The sequence below is a fragment of the Vulpes vulpes genome, chromosome 9 (genome assembly GCF_048418805.1).
Source record: "Vulpes vulpes isolate BD-2025 chromosome 9, VulVul3, whole genome shotgun sequence".
Taxonomy (NCBI): Eukaryota; Metazoa; Chordata; class Mammalia; order Carnivora; family Canidae; genus Vulpes; species Vulpes vulpes.
The window spans coordinates 34,224,934-34,249,621 of record NC_132788.1 but is presented as its reverse complement, the minus strand read 5'-3'; the positions used below and the strand labels follow the sequence as shown (position 1 = coordinate 34,249,621).

Below are 24,688 nucleotides of genomic sequence, written 5' to 3'. Positions count from 1 at the left end.
TGCATGACATACGATGAATAGTATTCATCTTGATGCTATAAAAATGGCAAAGATATTTATTTATCACATTTCAGGCCCAAGAGTCTCCTTGTGTTGTAAGTTAAACATGTGAAACTAACACATCTGTGATACTCAGTTGGTCCAAAGTGCTAAGGCTAGAAATGACCACTAGACATGACCTAATTCCACTCTATTAATGAAAGGCTAACTGAATGGTGTCATCACAATGGGTGACCTATACAAATGTAACTATTTGGAAGTGATAGTCTGCTCAAAAGATAAAGAAGAAAATTCAGAAGCAGGAAACAGGATACGAATATGACTGGTTTCTAAGAGGCTGTAACAAGACAGAGAAATTGAAATACTTTAAAAAGATAAAATTACATAAAGTTAAAAAAAAAAAGAAAAAAGAAAAAAAATTACATAAAGTTGACAAAAAAATAAAAAGGTAATCAATAGCTAACATATTTCCAATCATTAACTGAAAGAAATCCTTAGGAATACCAAACCATTTATTAAATACCATCTGCTAAAACCAAGTTCTTTTTAAGATTTTATTTATTTATTCATGAGAGAAACACAGAGAGAGGCAGAGACACAGGCAGAGGGAGAAGCAGGCTCCCTGTGGGGAGCCAATGTGGGACTTGATCCCAGGACCCTGGGATCATGACCTGAGCCCAAGGCAGAAGCTCAGCTGCTGAGCCACGCAGGTCCCCCTAAAAACAGGTTCTAATAGTGTTGTTGGGATCCCTGGGTGGCGCAGCGGTTTGGCGCCTGCCTTTGGCCCAGGGCGCGATCCTGGAGACCCGGGATCGAATCCCACATCAGGCTCCCGGTGCATGGAGCCTGCTTCTCCCTCTGCCTGTGTCTCTGCCTCTCTCTCTCTCTCTCTCTCTGTGACTATCATAAATAAATAAAAATTAAAAAAAAAAAAATAATAGTGTTGTTAATTTGGCTATAATCTGAAGTTTAGCAGAATTCACCTGTATGCTCAATCTGAAGGAACACTAATATAAGAAAAGTCAAGTGAAGTAAGACATTGTACTCTCATTTGTAAAGTATCTTATTATAAAACATGTTAGGGGCACTGGGGTGGCTTACTCCGTGAAGCGTCTGCCTTCGCCTCAGGTCATGATCCCAGAGTCCTGGGATTAAGCCCCAAATTGGGCTCCCTGCTCAATGGGGAGTCTGCTTCTTACCTCTCCCCCTCCCCTCTGCTTGTGCTCTTTCTCCCTCTCCCTCTCCAATAAATAAATAAAATCTTAAAAAAAAAACAAACCCCTAAAAGCCATGTTAAAGGGAAAAAACCTTTTTTTCTAAACTTTACTAATACTGAGCTACATTAGTATTAAAGTAGGGGGGAAAAAAAAAGTAGGGGAAAAAAGCCATCTGATAAAACCAAACATTCATCCCTGATAAAAACTAAAGTAGAGGGATCCCTGGGTGGCGCAGCGGTTTGGCGCCTGCCTTTGGCCCAGGGTGCGATCCTGGAGACCCGGGATCGAATCCCACATCGGGCTCCCAGTGCATGGAGCCTGCTTCTCCCTCTGCCTGTGTCTCTGCCTCTCTCTCTCTCTCTCTGTGACTATCATAAGTAAATTAAAAAAAAAAAAAAAAAAAAACTAAAGTAGGTAAGCAAAGAAAGGAAGTCTAGAAAGAGAAAGGCTACTGTCCACAAGAAGCCAACAATGGTACAAAAGAAAAAGAATCTTCAAACAGAGCTTAAGGGGAAGTCCCCACTCAGATCAGACAGAGAACAGAATCCCCTCTCAGATCAGAGATAGAACAGAATCACTTCCATCATCAATATTCTTCAAAATGTCACCAAGTTCACAAGACCAGAAAAAGAAATATTACTGGGAAAAAAAGGAAACAAAACGGCTACTTTTTGGCAGATGATATTCTCTGCTCAGGCAAGTCCCAGGCAAGCGACTTAAAAATTATTACAGTAAGAGAATTTCACAAAGTGAAATGGTGTCTGGAAGCAGACACCACGCATGCATGCATATACACACACAAATCAATAGGTTCACCAAATATATATAAAAACCAATTAGAAGACAAAATGTGTGTGTGTGTGTGGGAGATCCTAATGATCATACTAAGATACTTTAAGAATTATCAAATATGTAGGAATGCAACTAGAATAAAAGTGCAAGAATCACACAAAGCAAAAAACAAAATTTTAAGACTTTGCTTTAGGAATAAGTGAAGAGCTGAATAAATGTAGAGTTCTTATTTGGAGGACTCAAACGTAAAAATGTCAATTCTCAACCAAATTAATCTATAGATTTCATGCAATTTTACTTAAAATTCCAAAAATTCTTTTGAATTGTAACCCCTAAGGATTAAGCCTAAAAAAACCTACCACTTAATAACTAAGAAAACTGAAGAAGAAAATATAAAAATCTTTTGTAAGCAAGACACCCAAAAGCCATAAAGGAAAGGATTGGCAGATGTGACTATTTCAAAGCAAAATCTAAAAACTAGAAAGAAAGAGTTATATGTTTTCATTAAAACAAAAACCAGGGGATAGGGGATCCCTGGGTGGCTCAGCGGTTTAGTGCCTGCCTTTGGCCCGGGCGCAATCCTGGAGTCCCGGGATCGAGTCCCACATTGGGCTCCCGGCATGGAGCCTGCTTCTCCCTCTACCTGTGTCTCTTTCTCTCTCTCTTTCTCTCTCTCTCTATGTCTGTCATAAATAAATAAAATCTTAAAAAACAAAACTGTCCCCTATAAATCAAAATGAAAACCCTGCAGCAACAGTAGAATGATGTACAGCTGTTGTGAACAGGTGACTACCAACATACCATCAACAGTAACACGGATACAAGGAGTCATTTTATGGCCCTCAGAGCAACAGAGGTCCAACAAGACAAAACCAGACAGGCCACAGCCAAACCAAATGGTCATTCTTGGGGCTAGAATTACAAGACCTATAATTTTCTACATTATACATTACTACTGTGTTTTCAGTTTATAAAATGAACATTACTTTTATAATTTAAAAAATGAAAAAGGAAACAGAATTATGTTAAAAGAGCTACTTTCCGTCTTTATTTCATGAGACTTTACTAAAACATTACCTCTTGGTCCAGGTTATAGTCCTCATTTGAATTAAGTGCAACCTTCACAGCAATATAATCCCCGTTTTTCACTGCATCCCTCAATAAATCTACAATGAAAGAATTAAGATAAATTGCACTTTACATATTTAGATTTAGGAAAAGGACCTCCAAAATTCCCAAAGTACTCACTACTTGGAATTGCATCTGCTGTAGTAAAGTTCTCATCTTCTCCATCAAGATGCTTTTGAAAATCTTCTAGTTTCATCCATTCCAACTGCAAGTCCATGCCCAAACTCAAAATCTGTTGTCTGCCATCTGGAACACAGAAGGGCCTTATTAATACATATTTTTTCCCGTAACAATGCTGTTTTAAGTTTGTGGTGTCTTAATTAAGCAAAGCTTCATCTACACTTTTAACAATATATTATGCAATTGAGTCTTTAATTAAATTTCTGCTTTTCTTGGTCAAATAATACAAACTATCCGTTTATTTTTTTATTTTATTTTATTTTATTTTATTTTATTTTATTTTATATTTTTTTTACAGGGTCCTTAATTTATTTGATTCTTTTGAGTTTTCTTTTGGCAAATCACCATATATAAGTCTTTAAAATGTGTGCTACCTGCCGTACAGATAGTTCCTTTCCATAAACTATCCATGTTTAGATGTCATGGTGCTTCAAAGGTATAAGATAAGTAGGTAATCTATTAAATATAAAGTAATGAACCAGGAATTTTAAATATAAGATTAAGTAGCCCAAAGGAAGAGAGAAATCACAGGGACTCAGTAAGAGGAATCTCTTAACATTTCTATTTTTGGCCATTTTTCTGGGATATACATTGCCTCCATTCATTTACGTACGTAAAGCCATTCTAAATGTGTAAACCAGACCTGTATGTAAATAAGTGTCACTGATCTTTCAGACCCAGCTCCAGCTTCTCCTCCTGGAAGCCCTCTGTGCTCTGTTCTACCCACAAAACAAGTGCTAGACTCCTCTCTCATCTGTCTGATGCAGTGGCTTTCCTAACATTAAGAAAGGACATGTTCACCACTATTGGCAGTGCAACAAGTAAGATTTGAGCATAATTCATTGGAGAGTAATTTTTAAAAACTACTATTTTTAAAGATTTTATTTATGTATTTATTTGAGGCAGGGGAGAGGGGCAGAGGGAGAGGGAAGGAAGAATCTTAAGCAAGCTCCACACTCAGTGCATCCATGACCCTGAGGATTATGACCTGAGCTGAAATCGAGACAACGCCCAACTAACTGAGCCACCCACCCAGACACCCCTCAACTGTGCTATTTGAAAAAGTAAAAAGCATAAATATTTTATGGTAAGAGTCCAAATATTTTCACCTAAAACCAATTTCTCAAACCATACAAATGTTAGGCAGTGAACCTTGCCATAAAAATGAAGTTTGTAAAAGACATGCAAAGAAATGAAGGAAATTCTTCCAAAGACTTTAGCTCAAACCAATACTTCTCTTTGCTACTTCCAAGAGCATTCCATTGTAGAAAGAGCAGCTTGGGAGCTGAGTATACTGTATTTTCTGTATCACAGCGCCATATGTAAGCTGTGTGGCTTTCAGTAAGTCATGTAAACTCGCTACACCTCACTTTCTGAGTAACAGTAGCAGTAATAATAAAAGTGGCTAACAGTAGAAACTGTTATTTACATAAATAAGCATATTTAATCCATACATGATAAGCAATACGGGGATACACGTTACAGGTAAGGAGAACAAGACAAAGAGGTTCTGTGATTTGCTCAGACACACATGAGTAAGCCGAGGGCCATCTCACGGACACGTATCTGAACCCACAACTGGACCTCCTCTCTCTCCTATGCAGCCCCACAGCCCCACAGAAAGATCTGGGAAGCAGGACAGATGAGGGTTGTATCAATTGAGATACCACCACCTAATTTACAGAACTGTTAGAAGTAATAACATACAACCTAAGTAACAAGAAAAGGTTATGGCTGTAGCTTGGATTTTGGTCTCGTAACCAACTGGTTCAAAATCCTACATTCATCCCTACCAAGTATTGAATCTTGATTAAGCATTAAGTAATTTTAGCCTTTTCTCTTTATTTTACTACCTTTAATAAAGTTTACTTTCAGTAACAGTAAAGAATGTGTTAAGAGGTGAACATCTGTGAACATAGCACTCACTTGTGCACAGAACCACTCTTGGGCCTAAACATCCCACCCCCTGCCACCCTCTACCATGATGGCATGGATCAGGAGTTTGAATCTGTCATTCATCTGTGTTCTTTTTAAAAACGGTTTTGCCATAAATACATATATCCTTAAAAATCTACAGTTCTGTTTATTTCTTAGCTTTATAAAATTGGCATCTACGATGGTGAATTTTATGTATCAATTTGACAGGGTTAAGAGAACCCCAGATATCTGGTAAAACATTATTTCTGGGTGTGTCTCTAAGGGCCTTTCTGGGAGATCAGCATTTGAATCATTAGAACGACTTAAAGATCTGCCCTCCTCACAGTGTAGGCAGCCATCATCCAATCCTCTGCTTTGCAGGAGACATTTCGCTCTTCTTGAGCTGGGACCTCCATGTTCTTCCTTAAGACATCAGGACTCCTGGTTCTTGGACCTCTGGACTCCAGGGGTTATAGCATCAGCTCTGTAGTTCTCAGGCCTTGGACTCAGACTGAAATTACACTACCAGCTTTCCTGGTTCTACCCTGCAAATGGCAGGTTGTGCGACAATTCTAAACCTTCATAATCACACATGCCAATTTCTCGTAACAAATCTCTCTAGATATATATATATATAAATATATATTTATCTCCTATTTATTGTTTCTCTGGAAGACTGTAACTAATATAGTTTCATACTGAAGAAATTCTTTATATATTTTGAGTACCAATCCTTTGTTTTTCACCATTCTTTAATGGGAACTTTGATGAATGGAACTTGTTTTGTAGTCAACTTTATCAGTCTTTTCTTTTATGGTACTTTTTTTGTCTTGTTTCAGAAAACCTTCCCTACCGCCAAGGTCTTAAAGATAAGATCCTTTATTCTCCAAATACCTAATACCTAACTGTCCTCTTTATATTTAAGGCCTTAATCCCATCAGTATTTGGTTTTTACGTATGGTTTCTTCCACACGTATAACCGTATAACCGATTATCCTCACATCATCAATTAAGAGGTTATTTTTCCCCACAGATCTGTGTTGCCACTTACCATGTATCCAGTTTCCACATCTGCAAGGGTTCTACTCTGAGGACTTTACTCAATTAATCTAACCTTCTTGTGCCAAGTAAATACTGTATCTGGTTCTATAGTTTTATACAGGTTTTGATTACTACTGGGATAACTGGTTTTGGCTTTTGGTTAGTCTTCCATGTAAATTCTAGAATCAGGATCAATAAATTCATGAAAAATTATGTTGGGAAGTTTGACTGGAACCACAGTGAGATCACAGACCAACTCGAAGAAAATGGCAAATTTTTAATATTATGTTTATTAATAAAATGGCATAAATTTAGTAACTTTCAAAAAGTTTTTATACTTTTCACCATACAGGTCTTATAGATCTTCATATACAATATTCTTAGCAATCTTTTTTTTTTAAATTAATTTATTTATTATAGTCACACAGAGAGAGAGAGGGGGGGGGGGTGGCAAAGACATAGGCAGAGGGAGAAACAGGCTCCATGCACTGGGAGCCTGACGTGGGATCTGATCCCGGGTCTCCAGGATCGCGCCCTGGGCCAAAGGCAGGCGCTAAACCGCTGCGCCACCCAGGGATCCCTCTTAGCAATCTTTTAAATGTGTTATTGAACGTTAATTTTCTCATCCTTCTACTTTTTAAAATTGAAATGTAGCTGACACACAATGTTACATTAGTTTTAGGTGTACAACATGGTGACTCAACAACTCTATACCTTATGCTATGTTCACCACAAGTGGAGCTACCATCTGTCACCACACAACTCTTAAAATATCATTGACTATATTCCCTATGCTGTACCTTTTATCCTGGTGACTTATTCATTCCATAACTTAAAGCCTGTGTCTCCCACTCCCTTTCACCCATTTTGCCTTTCCTCTTATCCCTTCCCCTCTGGCAACCATCAGTTTGTTCTCTGTGTTTATGGATCTGTTTCTGCTTTTTATTTCTTGTTTTTTAGATTCCACACAGAAGTGATATCATATGGGGAGGTATTTCTTTCTCAGACTTGCTTCACTTAGTATAATACCCTAAGGTCTTATATTTGCATACCCTAGGTCTATGCAAATCTCATTCTTTTTTTTATGACCAAGTAATATCTCTGTGTGCGTGGGGTAGCCCCCCAGCTTCTTTACCCATTCATCCACTAATGGGACACTGGGGTTGTTTCTATATCCTAGCTATTATGAATAATATTGCAGTAAACATAGGGGTATACATTTATCTTTTGAATTAGTGTTTTCCTTTTCTTTGGATATACCCAGTAGTGGAATTACTGAGTCATATGGTATCTGTTTTTAATTTTTTGAGGAACCTCCGTACTATTTTCGACAGAGGCTGAACCAATTTACATTCCTCCAACAGTTCACAAGGGTTCTTTTTTCTCCATATCCTCACCAATGCTTATGTTTTTTTTTTTTTGACTGAAGATAATTAACTTTTTAAGATTACATTACATATGCAGAAATGTGTATAAAAATACATAGAAGGGTGTCTGGGTGGCTAAGTCAGTTGAGTGTCTGTCTTCGGCTCAGGTTGTGATCCCAGGGTCCTGGGATTGAGCCCCATGTCTGGCTCCCTGCTTAGCAGGAGCTGACTTCTCCCTCTCCCTCTGTGTGCTTGCCCTCTCTCAAATAAATAAATGAATCTTGAAAAAAGAAAGAAAGAAGAAATAGAGAACTGTAGTTAACTTTTATATATTGGTCTTATAGCCAGTCACCTTGCTAAACATTTAACATTTCTAAAAATCTGTGGAGTTTTCATATATGATAACATCTTATAATGAACAGCTTATCTGGAAGGGGGGAAACGGGTGTGTGGAGAAGTTTCCTTCCCAATGCTTGTATCTTTTGTTTTTCACTGCCTTACTGTACTGGGTAGACCTCTGAATAATGTTGAGTAATAGTGGTGACAGATGTTTGCCAAAGGTTTGATGCTTTTTATTAATCTGAGAAAGCTTCCTTTTATTCATAGTTTGCTAAGTTTTGTTTTTAAAAATCAAGAATGTTATTAAATCAATTTCTCCTTTACTCAGTGATTTCCTAGGGAATACCTAACTTGATCATAAGAGGTTATGTTTTTATATACAGCTAGATTCAATTTACTAATTTTTTTGGTATATTTACATCTGAGTTCATGTGTAAGCTTGGCCTGTCATTTTCCTTTCTTACAAAGTTTCTGTCTCATTATGGTTCTGAAATAATAATGGGCCCACAGAACAAGTTAGCATTCTTCATTTTTAGGAAGACCTTTTTATAAGTTTGGTAAGCTCTTGCATACCAAACTATCTGTGACTGGTATTAAATTTTTAAGGCTATTTTAAATTACTATTTCACATTCTTTAAAAATTGTAAAACTACTCAATTTTTGTATTTCTTCTTGAGTCAGTTTTGTTAAATTATATTTTTCTAGTAATTTTCCCATTTCATTCTCTTTTCCAATTTTTGGTAAAGAATTGCTCATAGAATTGTCTTTTTTAATCTGGACACAATTTGTAACTGTGTCTCTTTCTTTTTTCACTAGAAATACTATTTGTGTAAGTGTCCTTTTTTCTCCTTAATCAATGTTGCTAGAAGCTTGTCTAACTAGTCTTTTCAATGAACCAACCTCTGGCTTTACTGATGCACTCTCTACTATTGGAGATCATGGAGAGGATGTGACTTTTCGTTGACCCACAGGCTGGACCTGAGCAATCAGAGGTGTCTCCTTAGAGTACATTCTACCCACCATTCCCATACTAGGGGCTATTACAAGGACATAGCCCTGAGAGTATAAGGCATTGCTGAGACCATCTGGACTAAATATGTGACTGAACCCAGTTAAGGCCTCTATAAAAAGTTTTAAGACTTGGGGGAGGAGTATGTATTTGTGTGCATGTGCACAGATCAATCTCAGCTTGTGGCCAAGCAAGACAAGCTCTGTATATAAGTTCCCTTGCGATCCCTGGGTGGCTCAGCGGTTTAGCGCCTGCCTTTGGCCCAGGGTGTGATCCTGGAGACCCGGGATCGAGTCCCACATCAGGCTCCCTGCATGGAGCCTGCTTCTCCCTCTGCCTGTGTCTCTGCTTCTCTCTCTCTGTGTCTCTTATGAATGAATAAATGAGATCTTAAAAAAAAAAAAAAAGTTCCCTTGCTTATTAAACCTGCCACTTGGGAAGCCCAGGTGGTTCAGTGCTTTAGCGCTGCCTTTGGCCCAGGGTGTGATCTTGGGAGTCTCATGTCGGGCTCCCTGCATGGAGCCTGCTTCTCCCTCTGCCTGTGTCTCTGCCTCTCTCTCTCTGTGACTCTCATGAATAAATAAATAAAATTAAAAAAAAATTTTTTTTAACTTAAAAAAAAAATAAACCTGCCACCTATCAATCTGGAATGGTCAGCCTTTTTCTTTCGGCATTTCCTGTACTCCCCATACTGGGGCTGGTTTCAGATCTCACCCAGGGAAATTCTGAGTTTGCGAACCAATACCCATTTAATATCCCAAGAGCAGTACTGCTATCTTGCATTTGCCCTCTGGGAAACATCTTTCCTCCCCCTTGTCTACTTCTCCTAGAAAGTATCCCAATTTCCTGCAAGCTCAAAAAGGTTGTTTTATACAATATGCAGAATCTAGTTGTTCTGCAGTATGAGAGCCACTCAGACTAGCCTGCCATATATTCTGAAATATTTAAAAAATTCTCTTCAATTGATTCTCAAGATTCACAAATAACAGTTTTATAAGGTTAACCTCTTTTGTTTATTCTGTCCTAGTTTTATATACACATACTCTTTTTATTACTCTTCCCCCAAGCTACTGTACTCTATATATATATATATATATTTTTTTTTATTTATGTATGATAGTCACAGAGAAAGAGAGGCAGAGACACAGGCAGAGGGAGAAGCAGGCTCCATGCACCGGGAGCCCGATGTGGGATTCAATCCCAGGTCTCCAGGATCATGCCCTGGGCCAAAGGCAGGCGCTAAACCGCTGCGCCACCCAGGGATCCTTGTACTCTAAATTCTATACATGATTCTCCCCTCCTTGGCAGCCAATTTGAACATCCCAGGATAGCATTTATTATAATAAAATTTTATTTAGCAAGTGTTACTGCAAAGTTAAAATGGCAGAATATGAATAAGGCTATATTTGATAATTTTCTGAAAGAAATCTAGTAAAATATACAGACTGCTTGGCAAGAGTAGGTAATCTAGAAAATGAGAATTTTTTATAATTTTTAAATGCACAGTACAGGAACTCAGAAAATATTTGTTTAGTTAATTTAGAAACCACAGAATGACTTAAGTCTTCAATATAAAAATGTATTTAAAATTTCAGGAGATTTGATAAAATCTACTCCATTTTTTTTTTCATCAAAATTATACTGGGGGAGAAGAGTAAGGAAATTGAGATAATATGGTGCATTTACCCTGAAAGAATACTGGAAAATTACTACAAACATACCAGAATTCTCATCTGCTTGACACATACTGTCTAGAATCTCTTGGTCACCTTCTGCAGCTATATATGCCCAAGTATCAGTTTCATCTCTTGTATTTCTCCTTTCTTTAAGTAACTGCTTGTTTTCCTTGGTTTTGTGATCTTCTGTGATTTTACAATCTAGTGGTATTTCTTCTCTTTTCCGATTATTCTCAGGAAAATCATTTTTTTCTTCTGGAGTTAATTTAAATAAATCAAATGCATTTCTGATTTCCTTAAGTGCTGGTAAAAAAATAAAACTGAGAATAAATACAAGTCACAAATTTCTGCTGTGATTAATCAAAAGAAAATCTGGTTGTTAAAGAAAGTTATTTCTGAAATTTTTGCTAATATTTGCCTTGGTTATAAAGCATGATCAGATTTACTATTCCAAAACATGAAGTTATTTCAACTGGCTTTTTAATTGGCTATTCAATATTTAGGAAGGGGATGCAAAGTGAATGACTCTTAATTAGGTGTTCAGAACTACTCCCAGTTTTGACTAAGGCCTACTGAAGATGGTGAGCCTCAAAATAATCCTAGTCGTGCCACCACTGTTCTGCTAAAACAGCTGCCTACAATGTATCCTGAAGTTCACCTTGCAAAAAAATGACTCCTGGTAGTGAATGGGGGAAACAGAACGGTGCCAGTATACTGACCATACATCTGGTAAAATTACACCTGATGTCTATGAACACCCACTTCGCTTTTAACCAAAGATAAAAGTGGAAAGAAGACTGGCACAACACTAGATGTGACATAATAACCTCCAAAAAGGGCAGAACAGAAGAAAATTACGAAAAGCCTCACTATAACTCTACACAGCAGACAGGTTTATTAGCAGGGATGCTGAAAATTCGACTCCCAGTGAGTAACATTATAAATGGAATGAACAGTAGTTTAAGACTATATATTCAAAGTAAAAGTGTATCTGAAATAGACAAGATACTAGGAGGAAGTAAAAATTAACCAGCTCCAATTTTACTATATTTTGAATCTCTACTCTTTGAAGAGTCACACATGTTTAAAACCTTAGTACTTTGACTAGATAGCCTTTAAATTATAATTACTTTATGCATAATCCATCAAAGCAAGTGTTCCTTCTCAGCTTCTAATATCCTCCTACTTACCACTAAGTCCCAGTTCAGGCTTAGAACCAAAATCTACTTCGAGTATTACCCTCAGCTCTATACAGCTTTTGGGAGAAAAACCTGGCAAAACTATCTATCTCTTAGAATTACTGCTTCACAAGAACATATATGTGTTTGTTCCAAGTACTGTAATGGTGAATGTTTTATAAAGTACCTGACTCTAATACTGACATGTCATGGATTCTCAGTATGTTGTATCTTTATCATCCAAAATGTATACTCAATATTATATTTATACAAATGACTCAGAGCTAAGTATGTTACATGTATTAACAGTAGTTTCTCTCATTTAGCAACTACTATAAACAGAGACATTTACTTTTCTACCACAACTAATTTAGGGTCTCTGTAATTCTGGTGTACTCCATCAAAAGAAGAAAAAAAAAAAGTGAACAAAAGAGAAAAAAAAATTACAGAAACAATATGAATTGTTATACAATAAACTAAAGTAACGTTTTAAACAAAAATAAAATTCTGAATTCTCCAGTGAATGAAATTTTCTATGTCTATGACACTGCAGGTTAGAAAAGAGAGATGGTCTTTACAGTAAATTAAATTCTTTGTAAAAAAAAAAAATTAGCAACAGTAAATGGTAGAATGTTAATATGCACACTCACTCTTTAATCCCTTTGGCTCTTTACGGCCTTTTTCTTCCTTGTCCAAATCATGCCTTTTCTGGTTTTTCTCTTTGGGTTCATTTTTTTTAATCTCTTTCTCCTGAAAGAGACATATGTAAGACCCAAAACAAGAATAGAGAAGGAACTGATACTATACATCTGAAAACTGGAAAATGCAGGTTCTTGGCATCAGTGGCTGCGTTTCAGATATGATGGCACATAACTGATTATTAAAGCTTTTTTCACATCAACGGATTCCTCAATCAGGATCTCCCTCAACCGTGATGATTTATAAAATATCAAATTCAAAACCCAACACCTCACTCTATTTTTTCATTATTAAAAATAAAGAAAATTCCAAAAAAATTCTCCTATAGTCCTACTAGCCAAACTTTTTTCTCTATATTCTTCCCTTTGATTTGTAAATTTACATAGAAAATTCTGTTGTTTAAAATGTATTTTCCTTTATTTATATTGCATAGATATTTTTACATGACTGGGTTCATACATACAATTTTCTTTACCATCACATTTTAAAACCTTTTCTATTTTTGCTACATTGATCTCATAATTAATATTTTAATGGAGAGATAACAGTCCCAAAGTCAATACAACATTTTCTTAATAATTTTCCTGGCTAGACAATTAGTCAGACTGTTAGTGTTAGTGAGGCTACACTGCCATAAATATCTTTGTATACCTAGCTTTTTCCCCCTTTTAATAATTTCCTTAAGAAAAATCCACAAACAGTAATGGATGAAAAAAAATATGAATACTTACATAATGTGGAAAATATTTACATTTTGAAAAACCATATAAAATTTTTTTATAATAGTGGGATAAAATCCTATTAAACATTTTTTTTAATTTAAAAGGCTTATAGCAGTGTACATTATTAAAATAAAAAACAGTATATTAAGACAGAAGGGAAAAATATTAAGTAAGGAAACACTAAGCTGATGAAGCTTATTTTCAGTGTTACTACTCAATGTGGCATGGCATCTGAGTACCCCCCCCCCCAAAATGGTTTTCTTTACAAATTAGCCCTCAATTTTCTAGTTGTAATTCAAAAACAAACAAACAAACAAACTAAGTTTTAGGACTAGGAGAGAAGCTTGAGGGGTCCAAATGCTGGAGGATCTTCAATTGTGTATTTTAGTCACACATTAAGCAACCCCCTAACCACAGAAAAACTATTCTAATAGTTTGTTTTACTATTTCCTCTGTGTTTTTGTGAAATTTCTTGACCATTCAAGAGTGCCAGCTTGATCCGAACATTTCTGCATTCTGTATTCTGTAAGATTCTGACTGTCCTTCACCTACTCCCCAGAGTACTCACCTCCCCAGCTGAGTCGGTGGACCTGAGGCCTCTCTCTTCCACACCTGCTCTTGAACTCTTCTGTGTTTGGGCAGGTGCAGGCAGTAGCTTATCTAACTCTGTGGTGCTTTTGCTTTTGTCCTGATTCCTTTGTTTCTTATATATAGCTTTCTTCTCTAGGAAAAGATTCCTGTTTTCTAGTGTTTTGCTCTCTTTAAGTTCCTCGGTCTTTCTCAGTTTCTTTCTTTTTCTCTTTGCTTTGACATCCACATCCTCATCAGCACTCACAAAGCCGTCTGGCTCTTTATCAAAAACATCTTGAACTGCGTTTTGTCCTGCTTTATCTTTTATACTTTTAATCTTCTGTTTCTCTTCTCTGCTGTCAGAATGTAGCTCTTCATTGTCATCTTCTTGAAAAGGGGAGTCATTAAGTACACTTGATTCAGATTCCAGCTGAGATTCAACACCTTTCTCTTTTTTTGTTTTTCTGTTTTCTTTGGAATCTTCCCTTAGTTTAGTCTTTAAATCTCTTACTTCACCCTTCTTAACTTTCTTTAATTCTTTAATATCCTCTTTTTTGGGCTTTTTTGATTCCTTTAATTCTTCTTTGGCTTCTGAAATTCTTTTCTTTGTCCTTAAGTCAAAAACTAAACTTTCAGAAGAGCTCTCCAGGTCTGGCTTGGATTTATCTTTTAGTTTCCCAGTCTTTGCTTTTTTCTTTTTCATATCATCTGGGCTTTTTTCTTCTCTATGCCTCAATTTTTTCTTTTTCTTCTTTGGAGAAGTATCTTCTTTTGTCTCACTTTGCTGATCACTATCAGAATTTGCCTCAAATATGTCATTATTTAAGGACAGTCTCTATAAAATATAAAAAAGACTTAAGTACTCATTAATGTAGCAATTTAAAGGTTTTGAAAAGTAATACTAATGAAATCTGGTAGAAATGGTTTTTTTTTTCAAGCAGTTTCTCAACTTCTTAAAATTATTTATCTAAACTGAATTATATATTATTTATGTCTCTGATTTAACAAATAGGTCTTGTTGATGATAGTGTCATTTTGAAAAAGCAAATAAACACAGTGACAAAAAATGTTTAGTGTTGCTGAAGGTTCTAAACTAAAGCAGAAATAAACAGTAACAGCCTTATGTATGGTGTGTCTTACATGATTTCAAACACCAAGAAAGTAATTTGTACAGATTATCTTGGTTGTTAAAAAAGTAGTTACTGATCCAAACGCAAGGTTTTAAAAGAGGGGATCCAACATATCCTTAAAGACGCTGTTATATTTCACAGTTACATACAGAATTAGCAAGACTACACACAAATCTTATTTCCACAATTGATGTGATTTGTGTTATAACCTGAAAAACCTCCTGGAAATATATTTTCCAATTCTAAAAACAAAATAAAAATAGAAACCAACTCAAACCACACCTTAAAAATATTTATAATAGACACAAAAACACTATGCAAAGTATTTTCAGTTCCCATTTCCCCAAATTCTTTTCTTCTAAATTACGAGGGGCTGGAAAGGGAAGGAAAAGATAGGTACATTTAAAAAATGTTTTCCTTATACGGTCTAAAGAAATGAACACTACTGAAGTTAACAAGATAGTAAGAGCATGGTAGAACTGGCATATCTTTTTGAATCTCTTCAAATCACTCCACAAAAAGATAGAGCTATGGGGTGCCTGGTTGGCTCAATTGGTAGGAGCATGTGACTCTTGATCTCAAGGTCCTAGGTTTAAATCCCATGTTGGGTGTAGAGCGGACATACATACCTACATAAATAGACAAAGCTACTAGGATAGGGAAACAAAATCTCCACAGACAACATCTACAATAAAACTAAATAGCAAAGCATCCCAGTGAACCCCAAAATATAAGTATGGGGACAAACCACCAACAGCTCTAAGACTATTATGAATACCTACACAGGAGAAAGTAAATGGGAGAAATCACTATGAAAACTGACAGATCAATCTGAGAAGAGTGGAAGGAAGTGGCAGAAGCTGCACATGTGCAAGGGTACCTGCAGGTGTCTGTGGACAGTGTTAAGGGCTGGCTTGGTCTAGGTCCTGTAAATCTCAAAAGTAACTGGTCTCTTCTAGGACTTCCAAGACTAAGCCCCAAAATGAGGAGAAACTGCTGAGATTAGATTCCAAGTAAAGTAGAACAAGAAAAATAGAAACGAAGAAAAGAGAAGATTCTGATATGGGGGTGAGGAGCCTTTAAGCTAAAAAAAAAAATATCCTGTTCTCTTCTTTTGCCTTCCAAAATTTCAGAAAAAAGTAATTTCATATCAATATAAGCAGCAGAAAATTATTAGGGCAAAATATTTTACTATGCTGTTATAAGAAAAAAAGACTAAGAAACAGAGTACTCTAAAAACAATAAAAGCACACCAGAAAGACACGTCTGCAAAACAGTAGAGAGGGGATGCCTGGGTGGCTCAGTGGTTGAGCATCTGTCTTCGGCTCAGAGTGTGATCTCGGGGTCCTGGGGTCGAGTCCTATATCAGGTCCCCCACAGGGAGCCTGCTTCTCCCTTTCCCTATGTCTCTGCCTCTCTCTGTATATCTCATGAATAAATAAATAACATCTAAAAAAAAAAAGTAGAGAAAATAAAAATTTTGAGGCATCAGACAAAAAACTAAATCACTTAGAAGAGAAAAATTCACATTCATCTTTAGAGAATAGTTATTTTATGCCAGATGATAATGGAATAACATGTTAAGATATTCAACAAAAGAAAATTTGAGCCAAGGCATTTATATCTAGTCAAACTGGCTTTCAGATATAAAGATGCCAACAATTATTATGAAATACAAGAACTCTGAGAATACTGTTCTCATGAGCCCTTCTATTGCAGAGGTGGTTCTAAAACATTAGCAGGCATCAGAATGCAGAAGGGCTTATCAAAACACAGGCATGGGCACCTGGATGGCTCAGTTAAGTGTCTAAGTATCAGATTCTTGATTTTGCCTCAGGTCGTGATCCCAGGGTTATGGGATTGAGCCGTCTTGGGCTCTGTGCTCAGCACAGAGGCTACTTTTCCCTCTCCCTCCCCCTGCTTGCTCTCTCTCTAAAATAAATAAATAAAATCTTAAAAACAAAAACCCAACCAAAAACTCCATAAACACAGGCAGCTGGTCCCTATCCAACAATGTGCAGCCCAGAGACTACATTACTAACACCTTCCCAGATAATGATAACTGATGCTTCTGGATTGAAGTCCTCTTGAGAACCACTGTACTAAAGAATGAGCTTCAGGTAACCAATAATGACTGGACAGATATCAAAATAATGATAAATAGAAATTAAATGGATATTTGCTCCTAGAATTAAGACTGAATGATGGCTATAAGAGTATAGTATGTAACAGTCACTAAAGACTCTTGATAATAAAGCACCTATCAAAATAACGGGGAAAGAATGGTAAAAAGATATTAACACAGTGTTCTTGCGGATTGCCTTGTAGTTCTAAACTGAGAGTAAAGGGACAGTACTTCAAATCAGATATGTAGAGAGGGAAGGCAGCAAGAAGAATGATACTAATTAACAACCAAATGAACCTGTTTATCAAATTGATAACATAACCACTGAAAAGAAAAAAAATCAACCTAAAGAGCTTTTGAACAATAAACATCCTCAGTGAATATATTTACATATGGACAAAAAGAATTGCAAATAAATTTGGAGTTTTACAGTAGTATGTAGAGCAAATTTTTTTTTATTAAAGATTTTATTTATTTATCATGAGACACACACACACACACACACGCAGAGAGAGAGAGAGAGAGAGAGGCAGAAACACACGCAGAGGGAGAAGCAGACTCCAGGCAGGGAGCCTGATGTGGGACCCGATCTCAGAACTGCTGGATCATGCCCTGAGCCAAAGGCAGATGCTCAACTGCTGAGCCACCCAGGCACCCCAGGTATAGCAAATCTGAAACTAATTTCTCATTTTTGTAGGACTGAGTAAATGACTATATACCATGTTGGTGGGAACCGGAGTTCTCCAGCAGGAAAAGGGAAACAGACTACAGCCAGGTAGAATGGGCGGAAGACCCTGAGGTCATGGACTGAAACCACAGATACCAATATGAATTTATGATTTAAACAAACTCACATATTTTTTCCTTTATCTCTGTCTACTTAAAGGGCCTAGAAATAGTCATACTCTAGTAGCAATAAGTACATCTTGGTTTTTAATCCTATCCTCCTCTATAAAGAATCAGGATTCCTTGGAGAAATGATAGATAACAGGGATGGAGCATGAAAATTGCAACACTTTATCAGAAGCAATGATATGCTCAAAACAGAAAGGGAAATATCAAAAGGACACAAGACCTGCCTTGGCTCCTACTGGCCAAATTTAGAACCATTTTAGCATCACCAATATGAATAACAATAGTAATTGATGACTGACATGAAGATTCTGTGTGTACTGATACTAAAAAAATTTCCAGGGAGGAGCTATTCTTTATGAAACACAAATGAAAAATATACAATAAGAGAATTAGAAAATAAGAAGAAAAAAAAAAAGAAAAAAATCAGTATTTACAACCATCATAGGAAACTGAGGTAAGAAGCATCAAAGTATTTTAAAATCATGGGATGAGAGGTTACTGAGGAACAAGAGTCTCAGCCTCAAATATTACTTATATTAGGTTATTTATTAACCTGTGTCTCCAGAACTCCTGCTAATAAACACAGAGGGATGAATGACAGATTTAGAAAAAAATCACTATTTCCCACCCTTTATTGAGAGAATGGTTTTTTTTTTTTGTTTTTTTGTTTTTTTTTTATGATAGTCACAGAGAGAGAGAGAGAGAGAGAGAGAGGCAGAGACACAGGCAGAGGGAGAAGCAGGCTCCATGCACCGGGAGCCTGATGTGGGATTCGATCCCGGATCTCCAGGATCGCGCCCTGGGCCAAAGGCAGGCGCCAAACCGCTGCGCCACCCAGGGATCCCTGAGAGAATGGTTCTAGGCAATGATTAATGGCTCCTAAAACCCACACATGAAAAGCTGTGAGTTTCCTAATGAAGGATCAGACTGAAAATACCAAATTTCAATGATCTTATTAACCCCACGGTAAAGAAGTGAACTAAATATGTGCTTTCTGATGTGCAGGAGGTAAACAACTTTTACAACTATCCTTGCCAAAAAACCCCACAAAAAACAAAAAACACCTAAATGTTAATATAATCATGCTTCCATATTTAGCTATCTGTTTATAGGAATATGGGGGCTAGAGGAACGTTTTAAAACCCACCATGCATGCAGCCAAACCTAGCATACAGAAAATGATGTGGTTTTTTCATCAAATAAACATGGGGAAGAAACTGCTTAGAGTAAGATTATTAATGATATATAAATATATAGATTTTTATCAAATCCTGAATTGGCTTGAAAATATTCTAGCTAATAGGGGTGCCTGGGTGAGTCAGTTGATAAGTGTCCGACTCTTGATTTTAGCTCAGGTCATGATCAAGCCTCAGGTCATGGGATCAAGCCCTGCACTGGGCTCCACACTTAGTTTGAAGCCTGCTTGGGATTCTCTCTCTCCATCTAGTCCTCCCCCCATCCCCTCCTTTCTAAGAAAAAAACAAAACAAAAAAACCCACACACAAAACAAAACAAAAAAATATAGCGAATAAAGTGGGAGAGGGGGAGTAGTGGATAGAAAAAGGAAGAATGGCCAAGTACTGTAAACTGCCACTGATGACGAATATGAGTCTAGTGACACTGCTCTTTCCAATTTTGTATGTTCAAATTTTCCTTAATAAAATTATTTATAAATAAGGGTCTAGACCTTATCAGACACTGTTTATTAAAAATGCCATCCCCAAATAAAGGAAAAAAAAACTAACAAGGTATACATAGTAAAACACATAGCAGAGCAGTAAAGGTTTACTGTCATATAATATCATCCACTAAAGCTCAAGGCAGACCAGTGGTTTCCTATCTGTAGATTATCTGTCCATTAAAAACAAAGGGCTAGACCATATCACACATACGTATGTTAAATAGCATCTCAACATTTTTTTAGTTTAAAATATTTGATGGTCAATAAAAAGATAAAAAGAGAATCAAATGTTAAATGATGAAAAGCATTTTAATGAACAAATCAGACTGATAAATCAGATTTATATAAATCAGATATAAATCAGATTTCTATATTATGCATATTTTCTGATTAATAGCATTAACAACCATTTTGAGCGGTTATTTTATTTAGCTAGTTTTTAAAAGTGTTTATTTATTTTAGAGAGAAAGAAAGAGAAAGCACAAGCAGGAGGGGCAGAGGGGGAGGAAGAGAGAATCTCAAGCAGACTCCCTGCTGTATGCGGAGCCTGATGCAGGGCTTGATCTCTTGACCCTGAGATCATGGCCTGAGCTGAAACCAAGAGTTGAATGCTTAACTGACTGTGCCATCCAGGTGCTCCTTTTTGGGTTAGGTTAGAAACCATTTCTAATTTCTGTGATGTTTACTAAGTCCTAAATAAGCAATATTCCTACATTTAAATAGAGAGGGGGACAAATCAAATATTTACAGATATTTACAGACACTACTGTGGTGAAACCCCTCCATAAAACAAAAAAATTTTTTTATAAAGCCTTTATTTATTTGAGAGGGAGAGATAGAGAGAGCACGAGTAGGGGAACAGCAGCAGAGGGAGCAGAAGCAGACTCCCCACTGAGCAGGGAGCTGATGTGGGGTTCAATCCCAGGACCCTGGGATCATGACTTGAACCAAAATTAAACGCTTAACCGACTGAGCCACACAGGCACCCCTATTTGTAAATTCTTTACTGCACATTCCTTATGTCAGTAAAATTTATAGGAAGTTTATTATACTAAAAAAAAAAAAAGAAAAAAGAAAAGAAAAGAAATAAAACATGATACCTGAATATCCTTCTTGACTGGCTTAGCTTTGTTCTCCACAATTTTCTTCCTAAATTCAAGAAGAACTTCTTTACAGTCCTCAAGATGAATCTCAGGCTCCCAGGTATCATCATCTGATGTGTATCCTTTCCATCGAACTTTATAAAGGATTTTACCCTGTTACAGAATTAAAAACAATCAAATAAAGGCCATTAAACTTGATAATTTAAATGATTAAATTTCCAAAAACATACAATCCTGAAAATATATGAATGAACCTGAAATGGAGATTAATATCATTATAAAATATGTTCACCTCCTGAAGCAAGTGCATTTAAGAAAAGTGTCACACTAAAAGTAAAAATAAACAAATGGAACTATATCAAACTAAAAAGCTTCTATACTACAAAAGAAACCACCAACAAAATGAAAAAGCAACCTACTGTATTGGAAAATATTTCTAAATCATGTATCTGATAAAGGGTTAATATTCAAAATATATAAATAACTCATACAACTCAATAATAAAAAACCAATCTGATTTAAAAATGGGCAGATCTGAGTAGACATTTTCCTACAGAATTTTTTTAGATTTTATTATTTATTCATGAGACAGAGAGAGAGAGAGAGAGAAAGAGGCAGAGACATAGGCAGAGGGAGAAGCAGGCTCCATGCAGGGAGCCCAATGTGGGACTTGATACTGGGACTCCAGGATCATGCCCTGGGCCGAAGGCAGGTGCTAAACGTATGAGCCACCCAGGCATCCCTGAATAGACATTTTCCAAAGAAGACATACAGATGGCCAACAGAGAAGATATACAAATAGCTAACAAATATCTGAAAAGATGCTCAAAATCACTAATCATCAGGGAAATGCAAATCAAAACCACAATGAGACCTTACTTCATACCTGTTGGTATCAAAAAGACAGGAAATAACAGGTATTAGCAAGGATTAGGAAAAAAGGAAAACCCATGTGCACAGTTGGTAAGAATGTAAACTGGTATAGTAACTATGCAAAAACAGTATAAAGGTTCCTCAAAAAAAAAAAAAAAAAAAAACAAGAAACAAAAAAACCTACCATATGATCCAGCAATTCCACTTCTGGGTATTTATCCGAAGAAAACAAAAACACTAACTCAAAGGGACATATGTACCCCCACATTCACTGCATCATCATTTCATTAGCCAAAAAAGTGGAAATAGCCCAAATATCCTTAACAGATGAATGAAGAAAATTCTACACGCTAGAATATTATTTGGCTATAAAAAGGAATGGAAACTTGCCATGACAACATGTTGCAAACTCAAAGACATTATAGTAAGTAAAATGAGCAAAACAAATACTTCATGATCTCAATTAAACATGGAAAACAAAACAAAACAAAACAAAACAAAAACTCAAGTTCACAGAAAAAGAGAACTGACTGGAAGTTGCCAGAGGCAGGAGTTAGAAGTAGAAGAAATGGATGAAGGGGGTCAAAGGTACACCCCCCAGGCATAAAATAAGTCATGGGGATATAACATGCAGCATGGTGACTAAAGCTAATAATACTGTGTACTGCATACTTAAAAGTTGCTAAGAAAGCAGATCTTAAAAGTTGTCATCACACACACACAAAAAATGTAATTATGTAAGGTGACGGATGTTAACTAGACTTATTGTGATGATTTTGCAATGTATAAAAGTATAGAATCATTATGCTGTATACCTGAAACTAATGGTATATGTCAATTATATCTCATTTTTTAAAAACTAAAATAAACAAACAGTATTACTGATCTACTTTTCATAAACTAAAGATCGAGGTCTTTCCCTGATAACATAAGCAAAGAGTAATCTAAAAATCAAAAAAAGCAGGAATAAACAAAAATCACCCATAGATGACAGAGGGAATACATTTCAGTATCATAAAAACCATATACGAAGAAACAAAAGCGAGCATCATCCTCAAAGGGGAAAAACTGAGATTTTCCCTTAAAGTTGGTAACAGGACAGGGATGTACACTCACCACTGCTTTTAAACAGTGCACAGCAATCAGACAACAGAAAGAAATAAAAAGTATCTAAATCAGCACAGAAGTCAAACTATCACTCTTCTCAGACTACATGATATTCTATGTTGAGAACCCAAAAGATTCCGCCCCCAAATTGCTAGAACTCATACAGGAATTCAGCAACATGGCAGGATATAAAATCAATGCACAGAAGTCACCTGCATACACTAACAATGAGACAAAAAAAAAAGAAATCAAGTAATCAATTCCATTTACAATTGCACCCAAAACGATAAGATACTTAGGAATAAACCTAACCAAAGAGGTAAAGGATCTATACTCTGAAATCTACAGAACACTTATGGAAGAAATTGAGGAAGACAGAAGTGGAAAAACATTCCATGCTCATGACTGGAAGAAAAATTTTGTGAAAATGTCTATGCTACCCAGAGCAATTTATATTCAATGCAATCCCTATCAAAATACCATGGACAGAGTTGGAACAAATAATCCTAAAATTTGTATGAACCAGAAAAGACCCCAAATAGCCAGAGGAACGTTGAAAAAGAAAACCAAAGCTGAGGGCATCAAAATGCCTAATTTCAAGCTGTATTACAAAGCTATGATCATCATGACAGCATGGTACAGACACAAAAATAGACATGTAAATCAATGGAAAAGAATAGAGAACCCAGAAATGAGGACTCAACTCTATGATCAACTAACCTTTGACAAAGCGGGAAAGAATATCCAATGGGAAAAAGACAGTCTCTTCAACAGATAGTGTTGGGAAAGCTGGACAGCCACATGCAGAAGAATGAATTTGGACCACTTTCTTACATCATACACAAAAATGAACTCAAAATGGATGAAAGACCTAAGTGTGAGACAGGAATCCATCAAAATCCTAGAGGCAAACACAGGCAGCAACCTCTGTGACCTCAGCTATAGCAACTTCCTGCTAGACACCTCTCCAAAGGGAAGGGAAACAAAAGCAAAACTTGAGATTACTGAAGCTTCTGGACAGCAAAGGAAATAGTCAACAAAACCAAAAGACAACTGGCAGAATGGGAGAAGATATTTGCAATTGTCTTATCAGATAAGGGGCTAGTATTCAAAATCTATAAAGAACTTATCAAACTCAACACCCAAATAACAACCCAGTTAAGAAATGGGTAGAAGACATGAGTAAACATTTCTCCAAAGACGACATACAAATGGCCAAGACACATGAAAAAATGTTCCACATCACTCATCATGAGGGAAATACAAATCAAAACTACAAGAAGATACCACCTCACACCAGTTAGAATGGCTAAAATTAACAAATTAGTAATCAAGAGATGTTTGTGAGGATGCAAGAAGGAACCCTCCTACATGGTTGGTGGGAATGCAAAATGGTACGGCCACTCTGGGAAAACAGTATGAAGGTTCTTCAAAGTTAAAAAGAAGAGCTAACCTATGACCCAGCAATTGCATTACTAGGTATTTATCCGAAGGATAAAACAGTGATTCGAAGGGGCAACTGCACCCCAATGTTTATAGCAGCAATGTCCACAATAGCCAAGATTGAGCAGAAAGAGCCCAGATGTCTATCAACAGATGAATGGATAAAGAAGATGTGGTACATATATACAATGGAATATTATTCAGCCATCAAAAACAATTAAATCTTACCATTTGCAATGACGTGCATGTAACTAGAGGATATTATGCTAAGCAAAATAAGTCAGAGAAAGGCAATTATACGATTTCAGTCCTATGTAGAATTTAAAAGATGAACATAGGGAAAGGGAGAGAAAGACAATAAGACAAAATCAAAGGAGACAAGCCATGAGACACTCTTAACTACAGGAAACAAACTGAGGGTGCTAAAGGGGAGGATGGGGAGGGATGGGGTGACCGGGTGATGGGCATTAAGGAGGGTTCATGTGATATAATGAACCCTGGGTGTTATAGGCAACTGATGAATCACTAAATTCTAT

General features: G+C 36.5%; 1 protein-coding gene across 1 annotated transcript in view; it reads right to left on the bottom strand.

The window, feature by feature from the left end:
* Positions 1 to 24,688, bottom strand: part of MPHOSPH8 (M-phase phosphoprotein 8) — a 50,878-nt gene that overhangs the window by 13,662 nt on the left and 12,528 nt on the right. The window contains exons 2-7 of the mRNA XM_025996621.2: positions 20,727 to 20,882; positions 13,834 to 14,670; positions 12,495 to 12,594; positions 10,712 to 10,969; positions 3,258 to 3,383; positions 3,087 to 3,175 (exon numbers count right to left, since the gene is read on the bottom strand). Coding sequence (XP_025852406.2) covers positions 3,087 to 3,175; positions 3,258 to 3,383; positions 10,712 to 10,969; positions 12,495 to 12,594; positions 13,834 to 14,670; positions 20,727 to 20,882 — 1,566 coding nt within the window. The remainder of the gene's footprint in view (positions 1 to 3,086; positions 3,176 to 3,257; positions 3,384 to 10,711; positions 10,970 to 12,494; positions 12,595 to 13,833; positions 14,671 to 20,726; positions 20,883 to 24,688) is intronic.